The 26,749-nt window shown below is 45.9% G+C and overlaps 1 protein-coding gene across 4 annotated transcripts in view; it reads left to right on the top strand.

Annotated features, from left to right (window-relative positions):
- The window catches only part of LOC121329234 (paired box protein Pax-7), a 61,179-nt gene that overhangs the window by 24,725 nt on the left and 9,705 nt on the right, over positions 1 to 26,749 (top strand). For all 4 annotated transcript variants that reach the window (XM_041274724.1, XM_041274722.1, XM_041274723.1 and 1 more), the window contains exons 5-7: positions 7,019 to 7,218; positions 16,230 to 16,389; positions 16,652 to 16,851. In XM_041274724.1, the coding sequence (XP_041130658.1) occupies positions 7,019 to 7,218; positions 16,230 to 16,389; positions 16,652 to 16,851 (560 nt within the window). The remainder of the gene's footprint in view (positions 1 to 7,018; positions 7,219 to 16,229; positions 16,390 to 16,651; positions 16,852 to 26,749) is intronic.

The following is a 26,749-nucleotide window of genomic DNA, read 5'->3' as shown; positions in this document are numbered from 1 at the left end:
TTGCTGTGGTGACCTGACATGGGACTGTTTGGATGAGCAGACGTCACAGAGGTGCCTGCTGTTGGTGCATTCTCAATCTCGCAGAGTTCAACAGCATTCCTGTATTGGAATCGGACATGGGGAATAGGGTGCATTTAACCAAGGTGTTTACAAAATCCATGCATTCACTATTCAGTGACACAGCTACTTTGCAACTTTCATGCTGTTCACAAGTTAAAAGTGTTCAGTCCGTCAGTGTTCGCTAAAAGTCATGCACGCCGACTCCCACTGCTCCTTGTTAACCTGGCCCCCCTCTTTTCGTTTTGCCTGTTACTTAATTTTATTATGTTTTGCAATAGCTGTGACCCAAATTAGCACGAGCTTAATCACAGGAAATGAAAGGCCATTGTGAGCGAGGGAGAGAGCACAGCCCTGGTGTAAAACTAAACCTGCTCCTTTTCAAACCGGCTTCCTCCGTCCGCTCGCTGGAGCTATCGGGTGCAAATTCAATCAGCTCCGTTTTACAATTCCTTCTTCTTTATTCCCCTCTGTGTGTGTGTGTGTGTGTGTGTGTGTGTGTGTGTGTGTGTTGATTTTTGAACCCCAGTTCTTAGACACTCCTAACAGCACTCGCATGCATAGTCTGTAAGATGGAAAAATGAAAAATAATTCTGTCACCCATTACCAATCCCTCCTCTCCCCCCCCAGACCCCCGGACACCCCCCTCCCATCTGCCTAATGTTTTAATATTCAGGGGGTGTCTTCCACAGTGAGTCAGTGTTTATTGATATCACACAGCGCTGCACGGGTCTGTCAGCCCTGCATTCAGTCCTTCATGGCCCCCTGAGGTGTGGGTTCTAGCGGACTGAAAGAGCGGAGAGGCCATCGGACTCCTCTGTTGCTTAAGGTGAACACACACATGCGCACACACACACACACACACACACACACAGGGGACCGGGGAACTCGCAACAGATGACAAGACTCATAAAAGCTGAACGACTCAAGTTTTTTTTTTCTCATTTCTTGTTTTGGAGATGGAGAGAGCGAGGAGCGTTAAAGAAAGAAGAGAGGATCTAATTGTTTGTTGTGGGAGCTACAGATTAGAGAAACTCCCTTCTTTCTTCTTCTTTTTCTTCTTTATCAAAGAAATGAAAGGAAAAAGAAACTGCAAAGCAGAGGAATTTTCATGTGGGGGGGAAAAATGAAAAGAAAAAAGGAACGTGTTTTTAGAAAGACTGAGAAACGCAAAAAAAGAGAGAGTCTGGTGACTATAGCTGGTCTCTATAGGTTGCGCTGCTTTACATACATATATATATATATATATATATGAAGCATGAAAACTGAATGTTGTCCTTTTTCAACAGTACTAGCAAAACCGGTCCTGTCGTGTTTTTTTTAATTGTGTCTAAAGAACAATTTGTTTAACTTAAGCTTTTTAATAATTGAATTGGTTTAATTACAAGGAAATGATTGCTTGCAAATAATTGTTTGCATAAGTTGTTGTCGTTGTTGTCGCCAAGAAACTGTACAAATGACCTTGAAAATGCTTCCAGTGGACAATGGACCAGATTCTCAAAGCTAGTCACAGTTTCATTAACCCTAAAAGGGAGGCCAAACCGCTAAGGGGAGTAAATATCTTTGAGAATCAAGACCAGGGTCCTGCAGGTTGTTTTGAAACTTAAAAAAAAAACTTTTTTCTTAAAGGCAGGCAGAGAGGCAGAGAGGAGGGAGGCAGAGAGGCAGGAAGGCAGAGAGGCAGAGAAGCAGGAAGGCAAGGCAGAGAGGCAGGGAGGCAGAGAGACAGAGAGGCAGGAAGGCAGGGAGGCAGAGAGGCAGAGAGGCAGGGAGGCAGAGAGGCAGAGAGGCAGGGAGGCAGAGAGGCAGGGAGGCAGAGAGGCAGGGAGGCAGAGAGGCAGGGAGGCAGAGAGGCAGAGAGGCAGGAAGGCAGAGAGGCAGAGAGACAGGAGGCAGGAGGCAGAGAGACAGAGAGGCAGGCAAGGCAGACAGAGAGACAGAGAGGCAGGGAGGCAGAGAGGCAGAGAGGCAGAGAGACAGAGAGGCAGAGAGGCAGGAAGGCAGAGAGACAGAGAGGCAGAGAGGCAGAGAGGCAGGAAGGCAGAGAGTCAGGGAGGCAGAGAGGCAGAGATGCAGAGAGGCAGGCAGGGAGGCAGAGAGGCAGAGAGGCAGGCAGGATGGCCACTGCTTCCTACCCCAGGGGTCCAAACTGAGCCCCACAGCTTCAGTGTAAATGACCTTGGTGATGCCAGACAAAATTTATGTTTATTAGTTTATTCCATCTTCAGTATCTTCAGTTATTATTATTATTATTATTATTATTATTATTATTATTATTATTATTATTATTATTATTAGCAGCCAATGCTGCCTGTGACCCTGCCAATGACGCCCTGTGTTTTGTTCTGGGGTCCCACTCGTACCGTCAGTTCAGTTCAGTGACCCCCCCCCCCCTCCCCCCCCCCTCACCCCCTGAGATACACACTCGGACCCGGGTTCCCTGCCCTGTGTGTGTGTGTGCGTGCAAGTGTGTGTCAGTGTGTGTGCGTGCGTGTGTGTCTGTGTGTCTGTGTCTCAGGGCTATGAATACAAAGTGCAACTCTTTATAGACTCCACAGCTGGGTCCGGGAGTTGATGAAGGCTGCGTTAACTCTAGTGATTTCAAAGGGACAAACAAACGGGTGCGAAGAAGGAGGAGGGGAGCGAGGGAGGGGAGGGAGCGAGGGGGGCAGTAGGGTCCTTGTGCCAAACAAAAGTTAAAGAACAAAAGGAGGAGAGACAGATAGCAGAAGTTTTGATGGATATCCCATCTGCTTGTGCTCAGAACAAGGCACTGGATGACAATGGGCTTCCAGTCTCGTCTCCTCCTTCCCTCCCCAGAGCCCCCTGGCTTACTCGTTCTTCAGGGATCTCGGCGCTACATGGTAACCAAACCGATCTCAAGCAGCTACGCTCCACCAACATGCTAATCTTGCACTCAATTCCTCCAGCAGAGGCTCTAACAGAAACATGACATCCTCTCCTAACAATGACTGTTTGCTCTCTACCGTCGATCGCTGCTATCAAGTTTAGCGGGGTCCCATTGGGAAACAGCAGGACTGGCCTTAATTAGGGGGATTAATTAATTCAAACTGAAAGAAAGCAAGCTATGGCAGGTCTGGTGAATGCAGGCTGGCTCTTTGCTGCACAATCTGTGCTCAACGGCTTTGGAGATGTGTAAAAACGGCAGGGAGAGACCTATTTTACTGATTGAAACGAGCCCGCAGACCAGTGAGTAAAAAGCTTGTAAATCTGGTCTCTGACCCTTTCTTTAGTCGTTTTGAATAAATACAAAACAGCGTTGTGGGAGCTTACTGATGCAGGCATTACTGGAACAAACAGAACTGTAAAATGAACTTTTCTTCTGTCCTGGACGTTTTGGTCAAAGGTCTTGTATTAGTATGACCGGTCTGGAGATGGACTTAACGCTTCTAGCAAGCTTTTATTATCGAGAGAGAGAGAGAGAGAAGAAAGAAAACACTGGCAGGAATGTGAGACTCCGAGCAGGGTTCTTTCTTTCTTTCTTTCTTTCTTTCTTTCTTTCTTTCTTTCTTTCTTTCTTTCTTTCTTTCTCTCTTTTTTGTTTTTATTATTTGCTCAATTTTAGTTTTTTTTCTTTCTTCTAAATACTGCAGCATCTGAACGACAACAAATAAATTCCACTCCTTCTCCTAACAGAAAGCTTTATCCAGCCCCAGGAATCCCAGGGTCCCTTCACAGAGTGAAACAGAGACCGCTGAGCAGCCCTCAAGTGTTGTCACGCTGCGTTAGCACCGGAGCCATTCTCTGCCATAAAACCAACAAAGGGATATATATATACATAGAAGAGATAGAGATTTGGAGAAGTGTGGTGTGTGTTTGGAGGGGGTAGGGGAGGAGGGAGGAGGGGTGATAAAAAAAAAAAATCAATCTTTTAAAGAAAAAAAAAACAAATTAGATTTCATGAATGCACAGTCATGTCTGGCAGACACATGTAATCCTGTAAGAATTCTCCACTTTCGGGAGACAACAAGAAGTCCGGGGAATGACTCCTAGAGAGGACTATAATGACAGACTCTGCCTAATCCTGTAATTCCTTGTTTAATTAAACTTCAGAGAGGGCCAGGAGTGCCAGCATCTTGCTGTTTCTCCTTTTTCTTTGGGGGGGGGGCTGTATTTTACTACTGCTGATATTCACACACACCCCCCCAGCATGCAGAAACACGCTCTGCTCGGAGATGCACCCATTCAGAACGGTATCTTCGTACTACCGATTTTACATATCCAATTTGTATCAAACCTGTGTTAGTTTTTATTTACATTTAAAGACAGAAATGCACTTAAGAGACTCGCACATGCTGTCGGAGATGTTGGTCGTGTCAAAGTGCTCTTCTTTTACAGCAGCGGTATTTAGATTTGCCACCGTTAAGATCGATTGAACAGACCCCAGTGATAGCGAATCACTGGCAAACCGTATTCAAACAAAGACTAAAAGAAAAAACAAAACAAAAAGAAAACACTGTTTACATTTTTTAATTAAAAGAAAATATATTAAAACTAATTTTAATATTAATTTTAAAGTTATTTAAAAAAAAAAAAATTCTGCTCTGCCTCGGAATATCGTTTTGTGAAACATGCTGACGGGTTTTGTGAGCCGGACCCCAGGTGTGGTTTTCCAGTTCAGGTCACACAAGTGAAATGAATTCAGCAGCAGCACCAAAGAAACCTCTTAATCTGGCGAAGCTCAGACATGACCGTCATTCCCTTTCCCTTTCTCCTCTCTGGTTCCTGTTTCTCTTGTTTGAGAATGCTGCGGGCCCTCTTCACTTCTGGGCGTTTTAATTTTGTGTGTTATTTTCACGCTACACTGCTTTCCAAACAAAACCAGGTCCTACCTCCACCTCCACCACACCCCAGAGTACTCCTCCCCTCCCTTCCCACCCCCTCACTCCCTCGCAGCTGCCTTGGTTTCCCCAGATTACCCACAAGGGGCTCAAATTCCACCTTCGACTGGTTCAGTTGTCCCTTTCTGTGAGTGAGTGAGTGAGTGAGTGAGTGAGTGAGTGAGTGAGTGAGTGTGTGTGTGTGTGTGAGTGAGTGTTAGTGAGTGAGTGTTTGTGAGTGAGTGAGTGAGTGAGTGAGTGTGTGTGAGTGAGTGTGAGTGAGTGAGTGTGAGTGAGTGAGTGAGTGAGTGTGTGTGTGTGAGTGTGTGTGAGTGTGTGAGTGAGTGTGTGTGTGAGTGAGTGAGTGAGTGTGTGTGTGTGAGTGAGTGAGTGAGTGTGTGTGTGTGTGTGAGTGAGTGGTTGTGTGTGTGTGTGAGTGAGTGATTGAGGGTGTGTGAGTGAGTGTGTGATTGTGTGTGAGTGTGTGTGTGTGAGTGTGTGTGTGTTAGTGAGTGAGTGTGTGTGTGTGAGTGAGTGAGTGGGTGTGTGTGTGTGTGTGTGTGAGTGAGTGAGTGTGTGTGTGTGTGAGTGAGTGTGTGAGTGTGTGAGTGAGTGAGGGTGTGTGTGAGTGAGTGATTGTGAGTGAATGTGTGTGAGTGAGTGAGTGTGTGAGTGTGTGAGTGAGTGAGTGTGTTAGTGAGTGTGTGTGTTTGAGTGCTAAGGCTAAGCTGTTAAAATCTTTAGGTTCAGGTTCCTGTCTCTCTTGTTTCTTCCACTTCACTTTCACAGCCACAGGCGCTTGTTTGACACATCAACACCCAAACCTGGCCCTACCACGACCTCTCTGCAGACGCAGTGCAAGCGCTTGCGTTTTTCCAATCTTGCGGATATGAATCTGGAATCGATCCCCAGCAATCCAGATAGCAAGCTCAGTTCAATGTTTTTTTTTTTTTTATTTTAGCTGGAGGGGAAGTTGATCAATTTCTGGAGTAAATATGGAGCTGTATTTGTTTGGAATGAATTACCAGTAGAAAAGATTTGTATCTTGTGCGCCCAGAATCTCTTCCAACTGTACTGGTCATGCATATGTGCATTGCATGACTGATTACTTTATTGAAACACTAGATATGCATTTCATTTTCTATTACAGGTTTTTTTTTTAATAATTAATTTTTTCTTCTTCACTATTTTGGCTTCTGTTTGTTTTTAGTTCGTTAGTTTCACTGGGAACTTTTTTTGTTAAGGATTTGAACCCGGATCTAATGTATAGATCACTGCAATGTACAGATACAGATAGAGAGACATGAACTTAACTTTTCCAGAGTTAAAGACTAGATCTGTCTGGGTGAGTGCGTAAAGGATTTGCCCCAGTCACCCACCTGCCCTTCCAAACTACCCCAGCAGAACTTCTCTGCCACCCCCTCCCCTCTCGACTGGAGCAGACAGAGAGCAGCGCTCGGAGGGGGCTGTCGGCCTGTATAAATACCTTCACGTAAAAAGTAACAGTTCAGCCATCCCTAATTTGGAATCGCTTAAATTTCACCAGGAGCCGTGGCCAGGATTAGGCTCAGTGTCTGGAGCACAGGCCCTCCAGTGCTATTGTGAGGATCTGAAGGGATCAGAAACTCTCCCCTGAAACCTGAAAAAAAAAAAAAATAAGAATAGTAAAGAAAGATGAGTCCTGTGTGCGGATCACTGAGCTGCTCGGAAAGGCATGATGTAAAGAAACGGACACGATCGGCGAGGCTTTTTCATATTCAGAGGAAAATAAACCGACGATAACAGGTTTGAAAAGCCGACATATTATACATGGGGGAGGAAAAAAACAACCTGGATGTAATAAATAATATAATATCGCCCCCCCCCCCCCCCCCCCCCCTTAGCCCTCTAACTTCTCATTTAACACTTCTCAAGAAAGTTGGTGTCTCTGAGACTTTGCAGAGCCCTTTGTAGCAGTCGTGATGATCCATAAAGTCTTTCTAGTATGTGTAAACCACAAACCTCTGGTATACCGAGCCGGACTGACTTACAGTAGCACACGGTACCGAGCGGAGGAATGATAAGATTATCTTCGAAAGGGTTTGGCTCCTCCTCCTCACGCGCTCGTCTCCTCTCCCCAGGGACCCGCATGGACGAGGGCTCGGACGTGGAGTCGGAGCCAGACCTGCCTCTGAAGAGGAAGCAGCGCCGCAGCCGCACCACCTTCACCGCGGAGCAGCTGGACGAGCTGGAGAAGGCCTTCGAGAGGACGCACTACCCAGACATCTACACCCGAGAGGAGCTGGCTCAGAGGACCAAGCTGACCGAGGCCCGCGTGCAGGTGAGGGGGAGCGGGAGGGGCTGGGGGCTGGGGGCTGGCCAGAGGAGGCACTGGGAAGGTGCTTTTCCTTTTAAATTATATTGTTAAATTTGCATAGCAATTTTACACATTTCTCTTAAAGGTCACCAGAGAGTTTTTGAATTCTGGATGTGTTGTATGTATGTGAGAGACAGAGGCTGCCTGCGTACACTGTATTAAAATCATTGCTTATGTGACCTTCGCTGTAAAACCAACCACAGCAACCCAATGCGGAGCTGAGATCTGTACCTTCTTTCTTTTCATATTATCACCCACTCTCATGCTTTCAAACACCAGCTGGGAGTATCCCGTAGTCCAGCTCCACTCCCTCCCTCCTTCCCTCTTTGGTTTCAGGGCAAAAAAAAAAAAAAAAAAAACATACACACACTCTCCCAGATGAGTGAAAAGAAGCTGGGGAGCTAATATTTTGTAGGATTAATACTCACTGTGGGAAAATGTGTGTGGTTGCGAGCGTGAGTGAAGAATCACGGGTCAGCTATGTGTGTTGATGTCCAAGGGATCAAGTGTGTTAACAGAGATGCCAGAGTAATGGGGCCACCACGTGTAATTGAGCCTGCCTGCAGAGACGGCGCTAGCATTCCTCCCAGTCACAGCTTTCTCCCCTTCTTCAGTGAACATGTTTGCAGTAGACGTACATGTTGCGCAAGATCCAGCATTTACTCTTCTGTAGTAATGGTGGCAAATCTGTCTGTGCAGATGAACTGTGTTGTGATCGCCATCGTATTTATTCAAATAATGTTTCACTGCAGACCAGGTATGAGTTGAGGTGTCAGGCGATGGTGATCTGCAAATACTGGGACGCTGCATTGTACCCTGGGAACGGGGGTCCCAGTTCCCCACCCAGTTGGTCACTATAAGCTTGAACACAAGCCTGGCATTGCCTGCACACGCTGGCAGGGTGTCCGAGTGCCTCTTTACACACGCATGCTTAATATGCACATCTCTGGAACAGCGTGAAAGATAACTTTCTTCCGTGGAGCACTTTAGTGAAACTCCAGCCTAGCTATGCAGCCCCTACTGATGTGTCTCCAGAGTGGGCTGTTATTCATACCAGCTCAGGGCTATGACCCGGGCACCCTGGCTGTCCCATGGCAAGCTCAGATGGCTTAGCCGATTGCAAAGGGATGCTGACAGATGAAGAAGGGCCAGGTTAATCCCAGACAGGGAGTCGGGTTCCCATCCAAAAGCACAACCTCTTCCAGTATAAACTATCGCCTTCAGCTTAAAACCTCTGGGGTGTTGTGTTTGAAATGACTGTGATTCCACGCGGCGATGAGAGAGAGAGACTCCCAGGACTCTCCGTAGTGTCATGCAGTGCTTAGATGTTCCTGCTCCGCGCCCCTGCTATACGTTCGGTCAGAAGCAGGCATGTGCTGTTTGAAGGGGTGTTGTCCCTTGGCTTTTTCTTTGATGTGGACTGCAACTTTTAACTGCAGAGGAGGTGCAGACAGTTAGTTAAACTGCCATTGTAACTGCAATGGTAAAGCATATTAACTAAATAATAGTAACCTTCTCTTCTTCTTCTTCATGTTCAACTTCTTCCTCGAGATAGACCATAGTCTAACTAAACTAATAGTAACCTCTTCTTCTTCTTCTTCTTCTTCTTCTTCTTCTTCTTCTTCTTCTTCTTCTTCTTCTTAGTGTCATGCAGTGCTTAGATGTTATAGCCCTTACGATAGCCCAAAAGTTTGCATAGTACAAGTGTAAGAAAGCATGCAAAATAATAGTGAGGCATGGTAAAGCATATTACAAAACATGCAAACCAGGTAAACTATGGCACATGCATTGTAGAACCATGGGAAAAGCATGGTGAATGTGCAAAACTACAGCGGTAAACTTTTATAAGGGAGAAGATGGATGACGGGTCATTGATATTAATTGACAGTAACTAGCCAGGGTTGGGGTAACACTTTTCTTTTTTTGCACCCAGAAGTCCTGTAGACAGTTGACAGCCTCTCACTGCTGTAGCTGCTCACAGACCAGTACAGTGGAGTTATAGCAACAGCTGTTCTAAAAAAAAAAAAAAAAATCCGGCTGCATTCCTGCTGGATTTCTCATTTAAAGTCCTGGCAGGGTTCTCTTCTTCCCACCACTTTCAAGCCTGCCGCTCCTTGTAAAATGTTCTGCATATCAGAGAGGATCCCTCACCCTCTCCTGGGACCTGCTGCTCCACTGCAAACATGAATCAATCACAAGCTTGTAAAAACTGAACACCCCCACCCCCTCCCTCCAGTCCTAGCTCTCCCCAAGAGTGAGCAACTTCCCAAGAGTGTCTGAAACTAAAGCAAGCACGGGTGCCTTGTTGTTAAACTCAACTTTCAATGCACACATCTGCAGCTTTTCAAAGCGTTTCCAATCCCAATGTGCACAAAGGAGGGGCATGGCTGTCCAAGCCTAGGATATAACATGCGGGGCATAATCATCTAGGGGAGTCTTGAAAATCTTCTAAAATAAGAGGTTGGGTATATACGTCACTAAAAAAAATATAACTTTGTTATCTGTTCTGAATTTTCTAATGGAATTTGAAGGGGTTGTGACTCAATCCTGACACATGACCAAGAATAGCCACCCAAAGTCACCCAGGAGGGCACCTGGCTGTGCTGGCAAGCTCACAGCCCAGTCTGTTACAGGTCAGGTGACTCTCCGAGACACTGCATGAAGCCCTGAGGAGGGTTTGGTTTGGGGGCGGGGTACGGAAATGGTACACAAACCACTGCTCATTCATTTAAATAACAGCCCTAAATGATGTCATGTGATGAGCTGTGGCATTGGACTCACGGATATAATTTGTTGATGCAATTTTCCCTTCTAATCTAATTCCGAACTGCTTTGAACATCCTAAGTGGGTCAACTTAAACTTAATTTTCTGGAAAGGTCACTTTCGGAGAATGACTCCAGTTAGGAAAAAAAAGTAAATAACAGCCAGGGGAGAAGGAGGAGGTGGAGGAGGGGAAAGCAGGAGGCAAAAGAAAGTCATGCGTGCTTTCTCACTGCTCGTAATCCACACACACACACTGCTGGAACAGTAGGAGTGTGTGTCTGGACCCCAGCTCACGTGATCGTGCGGATGGCCCATTTTAAAGTAGGGTGAAGAACTCCAGAGTTCAATTCACTTTCTTGGAAGGATTCGAACCCGCAGCCAGATGCTTCTCATTTCTATCGCGACCCGATGCATTAGGCTTCCTAAACAGCTCGGCAGAGGTGTGAACACTGCAGGCGCTGTATAAAATGCCATCGCTGTCGCTGCTGTCACGGCTTCTGAAGTAGACAGGGGGTGGCGGTGGGGGGGGGATCACATGACCAGCCTCTCGACTCGGCCCCTCTGCAGCTGGATTGGGAACACAAACAGCTGCCAGGCACTGGGGGTGACGGAGTGGCTGTCAGTAAGCCTTTCCCTGGGGCTGGGAGAGCTGAGGGAGAAGCAGAGGGCTGACCACAGCCAGCAAGATAAACAGAACAGCCGAACAAGAGGCTCACTGATCCGCTTCTCAAAGATGCACTGAAATGGGGGGACTGTTCAAAGCACTGGGTTTTTATTTGTAACACAGTTCATTTGATCTCTGGCTGTCTGCGTGCACCCTTTAGTGCAGCCCTGCCTTTGTATTTGTTTAGTTTTTTTTATCTTGGTCCCATCAGTCTATCAAATGAGATATATTGATGGATAGAAAGAAAGAAAGAAAGAAAGAAAGAAAGAAAGGGTCTTTTTTTGCCCTTAGAGGCAGCCTTTTGAAGAAAAAATGTTTGAGCTTAGTGTGTGTGTGTTTCTTCGTTTTGTTGCCTTTTGGTTTCTCAGTAGACTATGCAGTTTGTTAGACAGTCCTCTCTTTACGCGAGCTCTGCTTCCCTCCATCGTGTGTCGGGCTGCGCAGAGGTTTATCCCCGTTCTGCCCAGGGTGTGTTTGTGTGTTCCAGAATCAGGATTCTGTGCTCCGTGTGCCGAGGCTGAAGGGCAGAGAAGACAGCTAACGCACAGCCGACTCGCTCAGGGACTGTCTTGCCCTGCTTGTTAATGCACGGATTAGACAGTGTAGTTAAGGAAGGAGAAAAGAGCTGAATACAATCAAATTAGAATACAATACAGCGCAATTTGAAATGGCAGAAATGTTGGGAGCTCAAAGTAGTAGAGGTTACACAGTAATTATAATGATCTACATTTTTTTTTTCTTTATTGAGTTTTTGTTTTTTGCACCCATGCATGTAGTGGATTACCAGTATCCTCCAGAACTGGGTTCAAACCCAGGGTCGCAGCTAGAAGGCAGAAGGCTACCCCAGTACCAGCAGGGCTTCTCTGGGTGTTGGGTGCCTGACACGTCAGGGAATGCGATGTGGGATCTTTGTTGAAAGAGCAGAGCCAGATTTCAGTTTCACAGTCGTAGCTCAGCTCTAATCCCTGGTTTCCCCTTTGAGTCTCTCTGGTATGTTTGATTTCATCAGAGAAGACGGCCATCTGTCTTCATCAGCCCACCAAACACTGTAATTACTCGAGTAAACGCAGCCCGCTCCCCCACGCCAGGCAACCCTTTTTACTACCATGTCTGACAAATTGTGGGAGCTGATCCATATCTCACTAGCTGCTGGGGTAATTAGTTCCAGAGCCCCTTGACAGAGGGTAGGACAGCAACAGCTACCTGCTTTACGACAAAAAAGAAAAGAAAAACACGACCCTCAACTGCTCCTGAAAACAGAGTCCGAGCAAAAATGCAGGAGCTGAACGCAATTATTCCTGGTGTAATACAGAGACCCCGTTTCGCTGTGTTTACAAGCCTTTATCAAGGGAAAGTGTGCTGGGAAAACAAACAGTGGAGGCACTTCTAGGCTCTTGATGCCGTGGCAAATACACTCGCTTATTTCTATTGAAATCTGTGCATGTGTTTGTGATGTAGTTTGCTACATGGTTCATGTTGTACCGATCTGCTATTCCTTTCTGTTTAAAGGCTTCAGGCACCGTGGTGTTGACTCTGTTTATTTATTTATTTATTCATTTCCATATATATATATGGCTCCCATTTGCTCCATAATGCCATTACAGTAGCCCTTTTATAGTCATTGTAAGGAGGAACACAAACAGCACGGTCCTGTAACTGTGGCTTCCCACTGTAGCGTTCTAAAGGGTGAACACTGTGTGTGTGTGTGTGTGTGTGTGTATATATATATAATCTCTTTCAACACTGTGTGTGTGTGTGTGTGTGTGTGTGTGTGTGTCGTTTGGTGTCTGAGAGAGCGCTCACGTTCTCCACCTCTTCAGAAACTTTATCTCCATTGAAGTGAGGGCTCTGTTACCCGACTGTGTCACCATAGATTAGATTTCATTACCAATGAACACTTCACATGAAACTATGATATTTAGCAGAGTCTAATAATCATTGCTTCTTTATGAAGCGTACAAATCAATTTGGCAAGAAGTTTTTTTTTCTTCTTCTTCTATTGGGCTTCAAGCTATTGGAGTTTGCAATAGCTTTGCATTGTGAGCCACACCAGGGAGGGGATTTCTTCAGCTGCTCATTTCTTAAAATTGGAGATGTTTAAAACAGAGACATTGAGTGTGTCTGCTTCTTAATAGCACCCTGTGGATCATACAATCAAACCAGATGCAAATAGATATTATTAAAACGCTGGTGTTGGCCTGATTGCACCCCAGTGCGAATGCAGTACAGTTAAACAGCACGGAAGCAAGTCTACTGGAAATGCGCTTCACGTTTGCACGCGCGTTGCTCCGCATCGAACCTCGTCCCGTAGACACGCACGTGCCCGCATCGCCTCGTTTCGAAATGGAAGCCACTTTGACAGCGCCGTGTGTCATGCGTTTCCCAGCAGTTTGTGAGCTGGAACAAATGAGTCAGCAAGGTAAACAGAAAAGCATTTACTGCAGCTCTAAACAACAGCTCTCCAAGCAGTCGCCTCGCCATGCTTCAGGGTCTTCTTTAGCTCTGCGGTGTTCTGGCGCTAAAAGACCATGCTGCCCTATTGATAACCTCCGCCTACAATCCCCACAACCAATCAGGAGCATGCATTCCATTTGCAGCTTCCTGCTCAGTTGGATTCCGTTGCGCTTGCAAACAATTGCACCACAGAAACAACAGCTCTCCAGTTAGATTAAGAATGTATGAAACATTAACGCCATGCTCTTTATTTAAGAGCAGATAACAAACCGCTGTTGCTCCTCAGTCTGGAGTGTGGAGGGGATCTCAGTTGCTGCTGTTTCTATATTGATCTCTGTAAACCACACATTAAAATCTTCTAGGATGAGTTCACATCCTGCTTATAGAGAAAGTACTGTAAGTAAGTCTACGAAGCAGGCAAGACCAGCCCACCCATCCCCTCTTCCAGCACTGTTCCTGGGAGTCATATGTGGGTTTTTTTTTGTGTCATAAAAGAACAAATAGGATTTATGTAGATTGCAGACAAGAAATATTTGCAGTGCATCAGCGCTGGTGTTGTAACAGAGACTCTTATTATGAGAAGTAAATGAATTCCTTTCAGTCTCTCATCCTTCTGATACTTATCAAGCTAATCCTACCCAGTACTTGCAGACCCACACTTCCAGCAAGTTTAATTAGCATACAGTCAAGCAGAGACTCGCTCCGACTCGCTGGCTGGCTGGCTGCCGTCTCGAGCAGTGAGCCCCTCTCAGAACTCTCAGTGCAGAGGCTGGAGCCTGGAAACCAAACTCATCTCACTCAGCTCTCCTCACCCTGAGGTACTGGGACCTTGTGGCTGGAGATAATCCTTACCAGTGTTTGGTTTCTTTTTCTCATTGTAACTGGAGCAAGAGACAGAGAGAGAGGGATATCCTACCACTTTGAACGCATCTTCACCCCTGCTGTTTCTCGATGGTGTTTTAATGAGCAGACCTCAGTAGGAATGCTGGTTTCCGAGGCTTTGGGACTTCGGGGAAACCCTCGCTTCTCCACGGATGTTTCTCCCAGAGTTCGTGAGACCTTTACCCCCTCGGAATAAGCTGTGAGGTAACTGAGAGATTGATGTCGGGCTCTTTTACGCCTCTCACTCTCTGTTCCGTCCTACTTTTTTGCTGTGAAATTCAATCACGTTTGGCAGGTTTTTGGTGGCGAACGTCGTCCCGTCAGCCTGCCGTTCACCGGCTTGCCGCCGCGCCTGTAACCCTAGGAAGACACATAGCTGGTGTCTCTGCGAACAGGAGAAGAAGAAAAAAACAGATAGACCGGTATGATTGATAGCAAATGAAATAGGAGGTAAAGTGAGGCTCGCTGGCCTGGTATCTGCTTTCAGCTGCCCTGGCTTTAGCGATTTTATACGCTGCGCTCCGCGGAAATATTGAACACGCAAGTTATCTCCTCAATTCTTTTGGACTATATAAAAATTTAAAACATTTTTTTGGTTTGTTTGTTTTTGCCAGCTCCGATATTTGATCAGAGTGTCTACCGTGTCTCTCACAGTTGATATTGGCGTAGCCAATCACATGTCGTGCCCGGATATTTGGAATAAAGGAGTTTCTGCTATTTGATCAACCTGCTAGGCCTGTCCTGCCCCTGTAGAACCAAACTGTAGTTTGAATTGCTGCTGCGGTAATTCGCTGCTCTCTCTCTCTCTCTCTCTCTCTCTCTCTCTCTCTCTCTCTCTCTCTCTCTCTCTCTCTCTCTCTCTCTCTCTCTCTCTCTCTCGCTCTCTCTCTCGCTCTCTCTCTCAGGTTTACTAAAGGGGGCAGCAGTCCTAACAATCTGACTCCTGGGGAGAAGGGGAGGTTAGCTTGGGGAGGCAGTGCATCCTTTCTTCCTTCAGTAAGCAGGGGAAGGAAGTTAAACTAACATAAAGGAGGGGAGGTGAGGAGCAGGCAGGGGGCTGGAGTTCACCGGTCCTGCTGAAACCCATCCATTCGGGGGAGACTGGAGCCCCTGTGAGGGTACCTCTCCGCTGGCTGCTGTTTGTTTGTGCACAGCGGGGGGCGCCACACACTCCAGCCCTGCTCCCCCCCCCCCATGTCAATCTTCAATCACGCTCTCCTAAACCCGAATAGAGGAGACTTCCTCTGGGGAGCTGCCCCGGGACCGCCGCGTGACGTGGGGGGGGACAGAAAGAAAAAAACAAAACAAGAACCCGAGATTTGAAAAGCTGTTGTCTGTCTGGATTTGGGGGGGGCTCCTTTTTAGTCTGATGAAGATTTATTCTCCCCTCCTTTTGTGTTGCACCGTATGCAGCGCTCTTTTTAAAAGCCGTTTGATAAAGAAAGGAACCTCCCTTTTGTTCTCGCCGTTTAGCTCGGATCTGTGCGGAGCTGCTGTTGCTACAATCCCTCACCATGGGCCGGTCCATTGGTAACAAATGCAACACCAGCTGATTGAGAGAGGCGAAGGCGTGTTAAACCGCTTCAAAGTTTTCAATATACACAAAAATTGAAAAAGATTACATCTTGAAATCTAGCATGAAATACTAAACTGTTCTACTGTTTTGGCTTCCGGTATAGATTTTTGCGACATTATTTTCTAGCCATAGCTGTAGCACATTCTTGGGCAATGACCCTTCTGTTCTGAAGCTGTGTTACAAAGTGTACAGCAGGTTCACAAACACACTTGAGATGTCTGATCCGGTAGGTCCTCCCTACCCCTGACCTTTTAATTACGCTGCCTTTTTTTTCTGGGCTTAAGAGACCCTGTTACCACAGATCAGGGCTCTGGACTCTTAGGAAGAACAACATTCTGTGCCCTTGTTTGCGGTTGCAGTTTTCTAGAGGGATTATGCTTTTTAACAGGCAGGCAAAGCAAGACAAACAGCCAGGGAGAGGTGTCTCGGATTGAGCGCGGACGGAAATCTGGAGCCGCAGAGTTTGTTAATTTCCCCAGGAACGCAATGAACCCACTGGACAGGCAGAGCTCCTTGTGGAACGCTAACCCGTTTTATTTTAGAATGCTTTTTTTTTTTTTTTTAATGGTTAGATAAGCGACCCTCAGAAATGCTTCCAGGTATCTGATCTTCTCTCTCTTTCCTGTTCCCCGCAGGTGTGGTTCAGTAACCGCAGGGCCAGGTGGCGCAAGCAGGCTGGTGCCAATCAGCTGGCAGCCTTTAATCACCTGTTACCAGGAGGATTCGCGCACACCGGAATGCCAACCTTGCCAACGTACCAGCTTCCAGAGTCCAGCTACCCCACATTATCCCAGGGTAAGAGAAACGCCACGCCCTGCAGCTGCTCTCTGTGACATGTCGGCATGTGAAAGTAGTGTGAACCCAAACTGAGCCAACAGGTCTTCTTCATTAGTAATGAGAGACCATAAAACGATCAGGGAATCAGCAGTGATAGATAGTGTTCATTCAAAGGTCTTGCTGCTTTAGAAAGGGTAGATATGCCAAAACAATGTTCCTGTGTTTTCTGTATTGGGTCTGACTGCATGTACGTTTCTTCTCGCTTGTTGGGAATTGGCAGATGGCAGCAGCGGCACAGTGCACCGGCCCCAGCCCCTTCCCCCCTCCACCATGCACCAGGGGGGTCTCACAGGAGACAGCGGCTCCGCCTACGGGCTTGCGTCCAACCGGCACGGCTTCTCCAGCTACTCGGAGAGCTTCATGAACCCATCGCCGTCCAGCAACCACATGAACACAGTCAGCAACGGGCTGTCACCACAGGTCAGTGCCACACAGCCAGGCCAGGGAGCTCCAGCCACCTGCAGGGCATGGGTGTAGAAAGAGGGGCCAGCTGAGAGAATCCCAATACTGAGCGAAAGATTGAAATCGGTTCTGAATTCCAACGCGCGCCAGCCTGCCTTAACAGTTTCCAGAACTTGATATTCTTGTAAAAAAAATAAAGTATTGCCTTTAGAACGGCAATTTCACTCTCCATCAAAACGTTCTCTGTATCGGTAGCCGTTACGAACACAGAGCACACAGGGTAAGCTGTAAACGGTGTGCTACAGTGCCCTCGGGAACAGGCAACGGCACACAGAGAATGTTTCACGTGTTTGAAAGAATGCCGTACAGTTTTACACGGGCCATCCTTTCTACACCAGGTAAACAGTGCGGCCCGTCGTTCTGCGGCACTATATTTTTGTTCGTTTGTTTATTTGTTTGCATAGCATGTAGCGACCCCCGGTGGCTGAATCTTGTAACTAGCGCATCTTGAACAGAAAGTCAAATGTTCATTTTCAGGCAGACCCCCTAGCTTCAGGAATGCTGGAGAGGATATGTATTTGTCTGTGTGTTTAATGTGACTGTGAATTCTGTGTGCGTGTTATAGTGCTATGGTATTGCTTTCAGGATTAGGTTCGCCATCTTGGGAGAGAGGATGGTTTATGCTTTCATTTTACTGACAAATAAATCGGGTCGGTTTCCATGCAGAGTAATAGAAATTCCAGCAGGGTGCTGTGTTCTGTGTTTTCTTCATTCTAAAATCAGGCAATACTTCGTTTTTGGTTTTCTTTTTTTCGGGAATACCAGAAGCTCCCTTTCTCTTCCCGAAATGAAATTGCACCAGGACAACGTGATAATTATCTGCTTTAATTAGCTGCCTTGCCATCCTCAGCGAGTGTGTATGTGTGTAGCTATGTGTAGCTGTGGAGTCGAGTGATTGTGGTCTGCAGTGGAAAATATAATTACATTGCAGCTCTGCAGAGTGTGTGTACGTGGGTGCGTGCAAGTGTGTGTGCGTGCATGCATGCGTGCGTGTGTGTGTGTGTTACGGTGGAGGGGGGCGGTACTCCTAAACGATCCTTCTTGTTATCCTTTCCCTGCACCTTGCATAATAACCATTTCAAATTAAGCTTTCTAGTAAGGGGCTGGTTCTTAAATACCACTGAATGAAAAAATAATAATACTGACTGGTACTGATGCAAATCAATGGCGAACAGTAAATTATACACAATTACACAACCCACTGACGGTGGCCCGCTCTGCCCACCCTAAGCAACAAGATCTGGTTAATAAGCAGAAAATAAGATTGAAATGGTGTGTAAAGAGCTGAAAATGAATTTCAATGCCACGTTTGTCTGCAATTACCCCCTCGTGCACATGGATTTCTTTTATTGGGAGGTTTTGGGTAGTTTTCTTTTTCATATATATTTTAGCAGATTGGAAACATTGTAGTATTACTCTCTCTCTCTCTCTCTCTCGAAAAGAAAGAATTAAGGATTTCATTACAAAAAAAGAGCTTTTCTCTTGTAGTGGAGAGTTGGGGGGGGGGGATAACATGGGCATTTCACAGCATGTCTGATTGTTAATCACAGAGCACAGGGTTTAACCACTAATGCTTCCTCAGCAAACCACACATAAACACCAGGAACACGGCTCTCTGTTTTTATGAGTGTGATTCTCTCATGCTTGTTGCGGGAACAGTCTGCTCATCTGTGATCACGGCAAACATCTAATGGTCTATAGACAGGTTACTGCAACCTACCTATTAGCACTGCATATTAGAAATACGTTTATTAACACAGGAAAGGTGTTGTTTTGTCACGCTTGATGGGGGGGTCTCTGCAGAGAGAATTTTTTTCTTGGATCTGATATAAAAAAATAAATGCTGTAGTATTTTATTGTATTGGCCAATATAATGTACAGTAATGTTTTTTGTATTCCTCATAGGACACCTGTATATAGTAAACTACGGTGTTTTGGCCAGAATGCTATGTTGTTTTGTTGTATTCCATAATATAATCTAAACTATTTCATGTACTAAACTGTTGTAAACTATAGTGCTTTGTCTAGAATGCTCTAGAATGTTACAGTATAGTGTTCTGTAATCTATAGTATTCTATGTGCTATATTGTGTTTTGACCGTAATGCTCTAGAGAGAGAGAGAGAGAGAGAGAGAGAGAGAGAACATGTGGCAATCCCATCAGGACCTTATTGTCCGTTTAAATTGATGTACTCTTTGACAGGGGTATCCAAATTCAGGTCGGCCCCTCCGAGACCCCCGCACATGGACATAAAACTTCCAAACGAAGCAGCCTTAAAAAAAAAAGCTTTCTCATTCTCGGAGGGTTGACAGCGCAGGCATCTGTTGAAATCAGTTCAAGTTATCTCACCCTGCTTAGCAGTGGAAGCTGCAGCTGGAATTCTCCTTCTTGTTCATGAAAGCACCGCTAACATAAGGCTGTTTCCTATTACACTGCACAGCCCTGCTGCTGTGCTACATGAACTCAGCTGGCTTTGTTTTTTTCCCATGGTGTCGTACAGCAGGACTGTGCTGTACTGGAAATAGTGTCAGATCAGACCTACTGTACAGAACGTCACTACAATACTGACACTGCTTTATAAAATGTCACCCGAACCCTAGTGTGTGTTGCGCACTATCACAGGCATTCATGCTTTTTCACATGTCACTTGATGCACAGTGATAAGCACTGAAAAGCAGCAGTCTAGCAGTTTTGTGTTTTTTTTTTCCACACTTTTTCCCCTGAAGAAAGTAAGCAGATCTAGAATTGGTTATTGCAGTCAGTGCAGCCCTCAGGCCTGCCGGCGCTGTCCACTGCACAGTCTGCAATCTCCCTGTGTGTCAGGGTTTAAACCTGGGAAGAGAGCGCCTGAAGGCAGCTCTGATTCCAGTGAGCAAGCCAGTGGCTGCTGCAGACAGGAGAGTCTGCAGAAAATGGGCAAACTTTAGAAAAAAAAAAGTTTCAAGTTGGCTCCCTGCATCATTTAGCTTTGGAGGAGTCTGTATACATTTTGTTTGGACATGTGCAATGTACATATATGCATGCGTACATCCATACATGCATTCAGGGATGGAAATAAGTCGATGTAGTAGCTCCTTCTCCTCAGAAACTTGATAGCGCCAGGGTTTAGACATCTGTCCGAGGTCAGCCAAGTTATTTCCCGTCCATTTCTAGTTCTGCTAGGCTACTCTTTGCTTGTGTAGGCTGACAAAAATGTGCGATTTCCTGTAAATAAGTTCTCTGCCAGCGACGACGGGCAGGTTGAAATGGATTCCTGCTGTTCAACAGACTCCACCAACAGGTGCTCGGGACAAAACACTGACGTGTTCCAAACTACGCAGCCTGGACTCTGCTGCACCGCGGAGATGCTGAGAACCATGCCATGTCAGGGCTATGTGAAGCTAAGCCCCTGGTCCTTGGAGAGCCCAGACAGATTCTTATGTCTTTAGGTCAGCCCAACATTTTTCTGCAGCTGATCAGAAAAGCCCCCTTCCCCTCCCCTTAGCCATTCTTAGCTGGCTAGCATGTAAGAAAATAAAATCTCTCTCTAACCGTTTTTATTTATTGTACTGCCACACCATGGAAAAGCATTTAGAAAGAAAGGTGAAGCACAGGCAGATGAAGCACTGGCAAGCACGATACAGCACAGGCAGGTGAAGCACAGGCAAGCACGATACAGCACAGGCATAGGCAAGCACGATACAGCACAGGCAGGTGAAGCACAGGCAAGCACGATACAGCACAGGCAGGTGAAGCACAGGCAAGCACGATACAGCACAGGCAGGTGAAGCACAGGCAAGCACGATACAGCACAGGGAGGTGAAGCACAGGCAAGCACGATACAGCACAGGCAGGTGAAGCACAGGCAAGCACGATACAGCACAGGCAGGTGAAGCACAGGCAAGCACGATACAGCACAGGGAGGTGGAGCACAGGCAAGCACGATACAGCACAGGGAGGTGAAGCACAGGCAAGCACGATACAGCACAGGCAGGTGGAGCAGCACGATACAGCACAGGCAGGTGGAGCACAGGCAAGCACGATACAGCACAGGCAGGTGGAGCACAGGCAAGCACGATACAGCACAGGCAGGTGGAGCACAGGCAAGCACGATACAGCACAGGCAGGTGAAGCACAGGCAAGCACGATACAGCACAGGCAGGTGGAGCACAGGCAAGCACGATACAGCACAGGGAGGTGGAGTAATGCACATATATGCTTGGTAATACAAGATAACAAAAAGAAAGTAGGCATCTTAAATGGTAACTTGCAGTATTGCAGCAAATGACTGCACATTTACTTTCTGCTACAGGGGGTACACTGTTGACACGCTTTATTGTCTTGTAAGATTCTGCGTGTCTATTTAATGCCCTGCAAGTGTGTATCTGTGTGCTCCAGCTGTATCAGTGGGTGTGAGAGAGCACATGTACATGCAGCAGCTTATACAGTAATTGACTAAATGCAATTCCATCAGTTTTCAGTAGCTGTTTATTATGATGATAGACTGAAGATCTGCTACTCCCACTCTCCGGTCTCCAGAGATAATTACTTTTTTGAAGCAGGGTGACCCCTGCTGGGAGTCATGGGAAAGAGACTCTCATTGAAAATCCATTATAAAATTCTTATTGCACAACATAGTGATTGTATTAAAAAATAAATAAAAAAGTGTTCGACTTTTTTGTTTTGGGAAATAATAATAATAATAATAATAATAATAACAACAACAGATGTAGTTGTAATTTTGTAATGGAGACTTTCATATTAATGGAAATGTTATTAAAAATAGAATATACAACCATTGACATTTAAAAAAATAAAAATAATCTCAGGGATAGGAATATAAGAGTCCTATTGCACTGCAGTTTCCTTCATTCCAGCTTGATTAGCCACAGTGTCTAGGTAACAAGCTCAGATGGGTCTTATTAAACTTGTAGTAAAACTAGGGACAGATCAGACTGCTATGCAATGGGAGTCTTACTATGCCTGATTTATAAATAACACACTATAGATAGGAAGAAGAAGGAGGCTCGTCCTCTTGCAGAATGAAAGAAGGATCGCTCGCTCGCTCGCTCAGGAGTAATTAAAATAGGAGAGGGGAGCAGTCGGTAGATTTGTGTTTTGGGATGAAGGGTTGCATTTGATGCTGGGGATGGGAGTGTGTAGCGGCTGGGGTTTCAGCACGGGGATCAGAGACAGTGCAGCGCTCACCAGCCTCACTTTGATCCATATCCCCAGGCCCGCTCTGCTGTGGAGCGGACTCAAGCAGAGACCTCCAAAAGTGATTCCCAACAACTGCGAGTCAGAGATAAGGGAGGGGGACTGGAGCCTCATCCCTGACTTCCATCAGCAAGGCAGCCACTTTGAACTGGATGAATTATATTTAAGAAGCCCACACAAAAAAAGAAAAAAAAAAAAAAAAAGATTCTAGTTTTGGCTCGCTCTTTGCTTGCATTTGACAAGACACTGTGTACCTGAATATCAATGAGAGCGAAGAGGAGGTGCATGAATCTGCTCTCACACGTTACTCTTTCCGTATTGAGCCTGTCACTGGGCAGGGTGTCAGCTGGCAGGCTCGGGCGAATGAAGATGAGCACACGCATGTCAGTGACATGCGGACGGGCACAGATCATCAAACTGTTGATCCTTGTTAGAGAGAGGACTAGTCTTAAAAAACACAAGATACTTTTGCAATTTGGCAATGCTAATATTTTTTTTTTTTTTTTTGTTTGGTTTTTTTAAAGTAAGAAGCTTTAGCAAAAAAAAAAAAAAAAAAAAACATGGAAGCTGCCAAAATGAAAAGCAAGCAAATTTAATCACAACCCCCTGGAGGAGTTTTTAAATTTTATTTATTTTTTTGCATCAATTTACTGAGATCATTTTGAGAGCGAGAGAGTGACTAATTATTATATATCTTTCCCTTTGATAGTGTTATTGTTTAGTATTTATTGTAATGAGATTTTTACATAGCGACCGGTACCTCCTGGTGGTCAACCTTTGTAATAGCATTTAAATGATTCTTGTAAAGGGGGACAGATCCTAGGAATCAGTGCAGTAGTGCTATAGTGTACGACTCTGCCCACTACAGACACCAGAATATTGCTGTCTTTATGGGGGGGGGGGGGTACAATTCAAACAATCTTTAGCTCCATAGCCAAGCAAAGTAAGTAATGCAAACAAAACTTCAATCCGGATGTCCCTTAGACATTAAAAAAACAAAAAGTTTGGGTTAGTGGTTTTTTTTCTTTCTTTCTTTTTTCCCTGCATATTTTTTATTTTTTGGCAGCTTCGGACTGCAGTGCAGCGCTCCTTCTCCCCAGAGAGGAAACATTATTCCCCTCTCTCAGATGAAAGGCTGGAGCTGACAATAAAAATGCTATTTAAATGCAAGGGTGTTTGTGTGCGGGTGAGAGAGATTTCCTGCAGAAAGTGAGCTGTTGAATCCTGATAAACAGTGAATATAAGGGAATGCGATTTACATTTATCTTGGAGAGGAAGCCAATATAAATTTCACTAAATCCTACAAGATGAGGATTTAAGTAAAGACTGGCTGAGGCCAATTCCGACACTGTGGGTCCCACGCAATAGAAATGCCTGTTAGTTTGAAAATTGTATTCCCTTATTAGTAGAGGCATGAGTATTGGCGCTATCTCAAATGCCCATCACATTTATTATTTTTTTTTATATTGTATTTAATTGCAAAATGAAAAAATAAAAATATGAACACATGCAACTGTGGATATTCTCCTTGTATAAAAGACGATTTCCTGCCCCATGCGATCTCCTTATCCATAACCCTTGTGCCTTTTGCTCCCTGATTTTGTATCAATAGCACAGGCAAGACAGACGGCAATCAATCTCTTCAGTCAATGCTAAATGATACTGTAGGCGCACCAGTAATCCAGCGGGCTGTTGGCCACAAATGAAAGCTTCTGTTGAAGCCGTCAGGCAGTCTGTCTAAATAACACAGACTCTTGCTAATTTACACCACGGTAGTGTGACCCCGATCGCTACTATGAAATCCACGCTATTACCAAAGGCATGCTTCAGGCAGATGTAGAAATGTTCTAATTCTATACAAAGTGTGCAAGACATTGCACGAAGGCTTATTGCTTATTGTTGATGTAATATAAGCTGCAAGAGTCCAGGCAGTTTTTGCCGTGTGGTGCAGATTCTGATCACTTATCAGCGCAGGGCAGTTTGTGACATGGGGTTTCAATTCACACAACTCAGTCGGGTTTCAAATCCTACCTCCCCGAGGCCTCCAGTGAACACTGCCAGGTTTGGGGGTGGGAGTTAGCCGCTGAAAGAAAGGGTTTGAACAGAATCGGTCCCCGCCAGCACGCCTCGTATTCAGATCATTTTCAGCTCGTCGCTGGCTGTTTTTTTTTTTTTTCCCCCTGTGCGTGTCAGAGAGGGGCAGATACGACAAAAGCACACACACAGTTCTGCAACATAGTCTCAGAGAGGGGGGGGGGGGGGGGGGGGCAGGCCCAGGACTGATTGACAGGGGGTTGTTCAGGACAGGGTTCAGCTTGAGCCAGTACCTTTCTTCATGGGAAACTGACAGAATATTTATCTATTTATTTTTAATTCTTGCCTGCGCCCCGTCCCCCGTTGCGGGGGTGAGATGGGGATGTCTGGGGGGTCTGTGGGACACACAGTGAGCCCTGTCCTGGCCGCAGGGGGGCAGGAGGTCGCCCTCTTGCAGGAGTTAGCTGTTAGTTCCAGATAGCAGACTGACTGGGGGTTTGGAGAAACGCTGGATTGCTGAAGAACAATCCTGACCCCCCTCAGAGTAGCACAGCTTTCAGGGGTCCGTGCTTATTGTCACCCCGGGTCACTCGGCATGGAATAACAGGGGTGCAATGCAATGTAACCTGCATGCACCCTCAAAAGAAAAGCTGTCAAGAAGTGGCAGAAATGTGACCTTGAGAGATTTTACATTGGGGCTCTACAGACAGATAGATGAAGTACACTGATTCACAGACAGGCAGAGAGACAGACAAACAGACAGATGATATCCTGTAGAGGGCTGTGTTGCATCATAAGGATATATCTTGTGTACAGCACAGTGTTTGTGCTTTTCTCTCTCTCTCTCTCTCTCTCTCTCTCTCACTCTCCCCCCCTCCCCTCCCCTCCCAAAAAATAATAATAAAAACGAATCTCGTTGTGAGTCCCAGCTGGCTGGCTCAAACTCCAAGCCTCTCCACTCAGACTCCAGCTGAGAGCTATTTCACTGTTTATTTACATGTAATTATCACTATGAGGTGCAGATATTAACACTGTCAAGAACAATTTGACCTGACATTTTTCAGTCTGCCTGTGCCCTGCCCCCCCCCACAAACAAACACCCAAACCCCCCCCCCCCCCCCCCCCCCCCCCCCCAACCGAAGGTGGAACGTAAGTCTCAGTCTCGGAGTTCTTTTAGACGTCGGAATGAAGCAGGCCTTACTTGGCAAACGTGGCTGTATTGAAATCATTAAAACCTGCCATTTAATTTGGACGAGGCGAGAGTCGGCGCTGGGGAAAGGTGGGAGGGAGGGGGCAGCGGGCTTGAGTCTGTGTTCGTGGGGTGAGTATTTATCTAGGAGTAACTGGAGCATTACCTCTGGAAAATAAACGAATCGCAGCGCCACGCTTTCTTCAATTGCAGCGCGATAGAGTGTATTAACCTTTGGTTAGGAAGAGGCACACTGAAACATTTAAAATATTGGAAACAGCTTCAGAGGTTTCTGCTGAACAAGACGAGGTGCGCGGGGTGCAGGGAAGGTTAAATGAGAGACTAGAGAGAGTGTGGGTTTTTTTTTATTTCTTTTAAGGGAGCGTAGTTTATCGATTTTAGATTTCTGTATTGACACTGTAATGAGAGATTTCAAAATGACCGGACAGACCGACATTGAGATGGCTAGCACTTTTTAAAATGTGCAGTCAGAGTGTGAATGCTATTATTGCATGCTTGCATGCAGTTCACCCCCTTTTTTTAAATTGCTGTTCATTTTAATTGATTTTACTGTTTCCTTCTCTACTATATACTCCAGCACAGTACAAGGCAATAACATTGGCCCTTCAACGCTAACATTTAAAGCATCAAATTCTTGTAAAAACAATAAACACAGATGCAAAAAAGGCATTTATTTATTTAAAAATGTTAAAACTGCTCAAAATTCATGTTCATAAAAGCGATTAATAATTAAGCTTAGTCTGAGGCCCAGTTAGTTTCAAAGAAGTGCAGCCTGGCTTCAGCAGGGCGCTGCAGGAGGGAATGAAAACAGCAAGGGTTAAAAGGAGCATATGCAGAATATTTTAAACGACTAACGCTCCCTGAGAAGTGACAGCTTGTTTTGTTGCTCTCTAATCGCTCTCCTCTGTACCCGTCTTGTCAATGCCCAGTTTCTGTCACCGGCAATCAGATATCTAATTGGAAACAATTCTGGGCCTCCCTCCCCTCTCTCGATTCTTCCTGAAGCCCATCTCACCGGGCCTCGCTCGCAGGGGCCCAGCCGTCGGCGGGGGCCACTTTTCACTTTCGATTAACGTGCTGTGGCCAATTAGCAGAGTGACATGCGGCCGGGAGAGGAAATCATTGCTGTCATCTGCTCCCTGCCACTCAGGGGCTCTCTCGTCGCGACACATCCAGCTTTAATTACACGCGGCTGTGACCAAGCGCGCTAATTACATTTATGCAATCATCATTAGTTTTTTTTGAAATTGTCATTTTGTTTTTCAAATGAGCGCCCGGACACTTTGCCTTTGAGACTGTCTACCTTGACGTGAGTGTGTGTGTGTGAGTGTGTGTGTGTGTGTGAAGGTGGATTGAGGGGGTGTGGGTGGGGGCATTGTTGCTACGGTTACAGTTTCACACAATATTCTCTGCTAAT

This window comes from Polyodon spathula, chromosome 16 (assembly GCF_017654505.1).
Source record: "Polyodon spathula isolate WHYD16114869_AA chromosome 16, ASM1765450v1, whole genome shotgun sequence".
Taxonomy (NCBI): Eukaryota; Metazoa; Chordata; class Actinopteri; order Acipenseriformes; family Polyodontidae; genus Polyodon; species Polyodon spathula.
The sequence above is the reverse complement of the archived record's forward strand: the minus strand, read 5'-3'. Positions and strand labels throughout refer to the sequence as shown.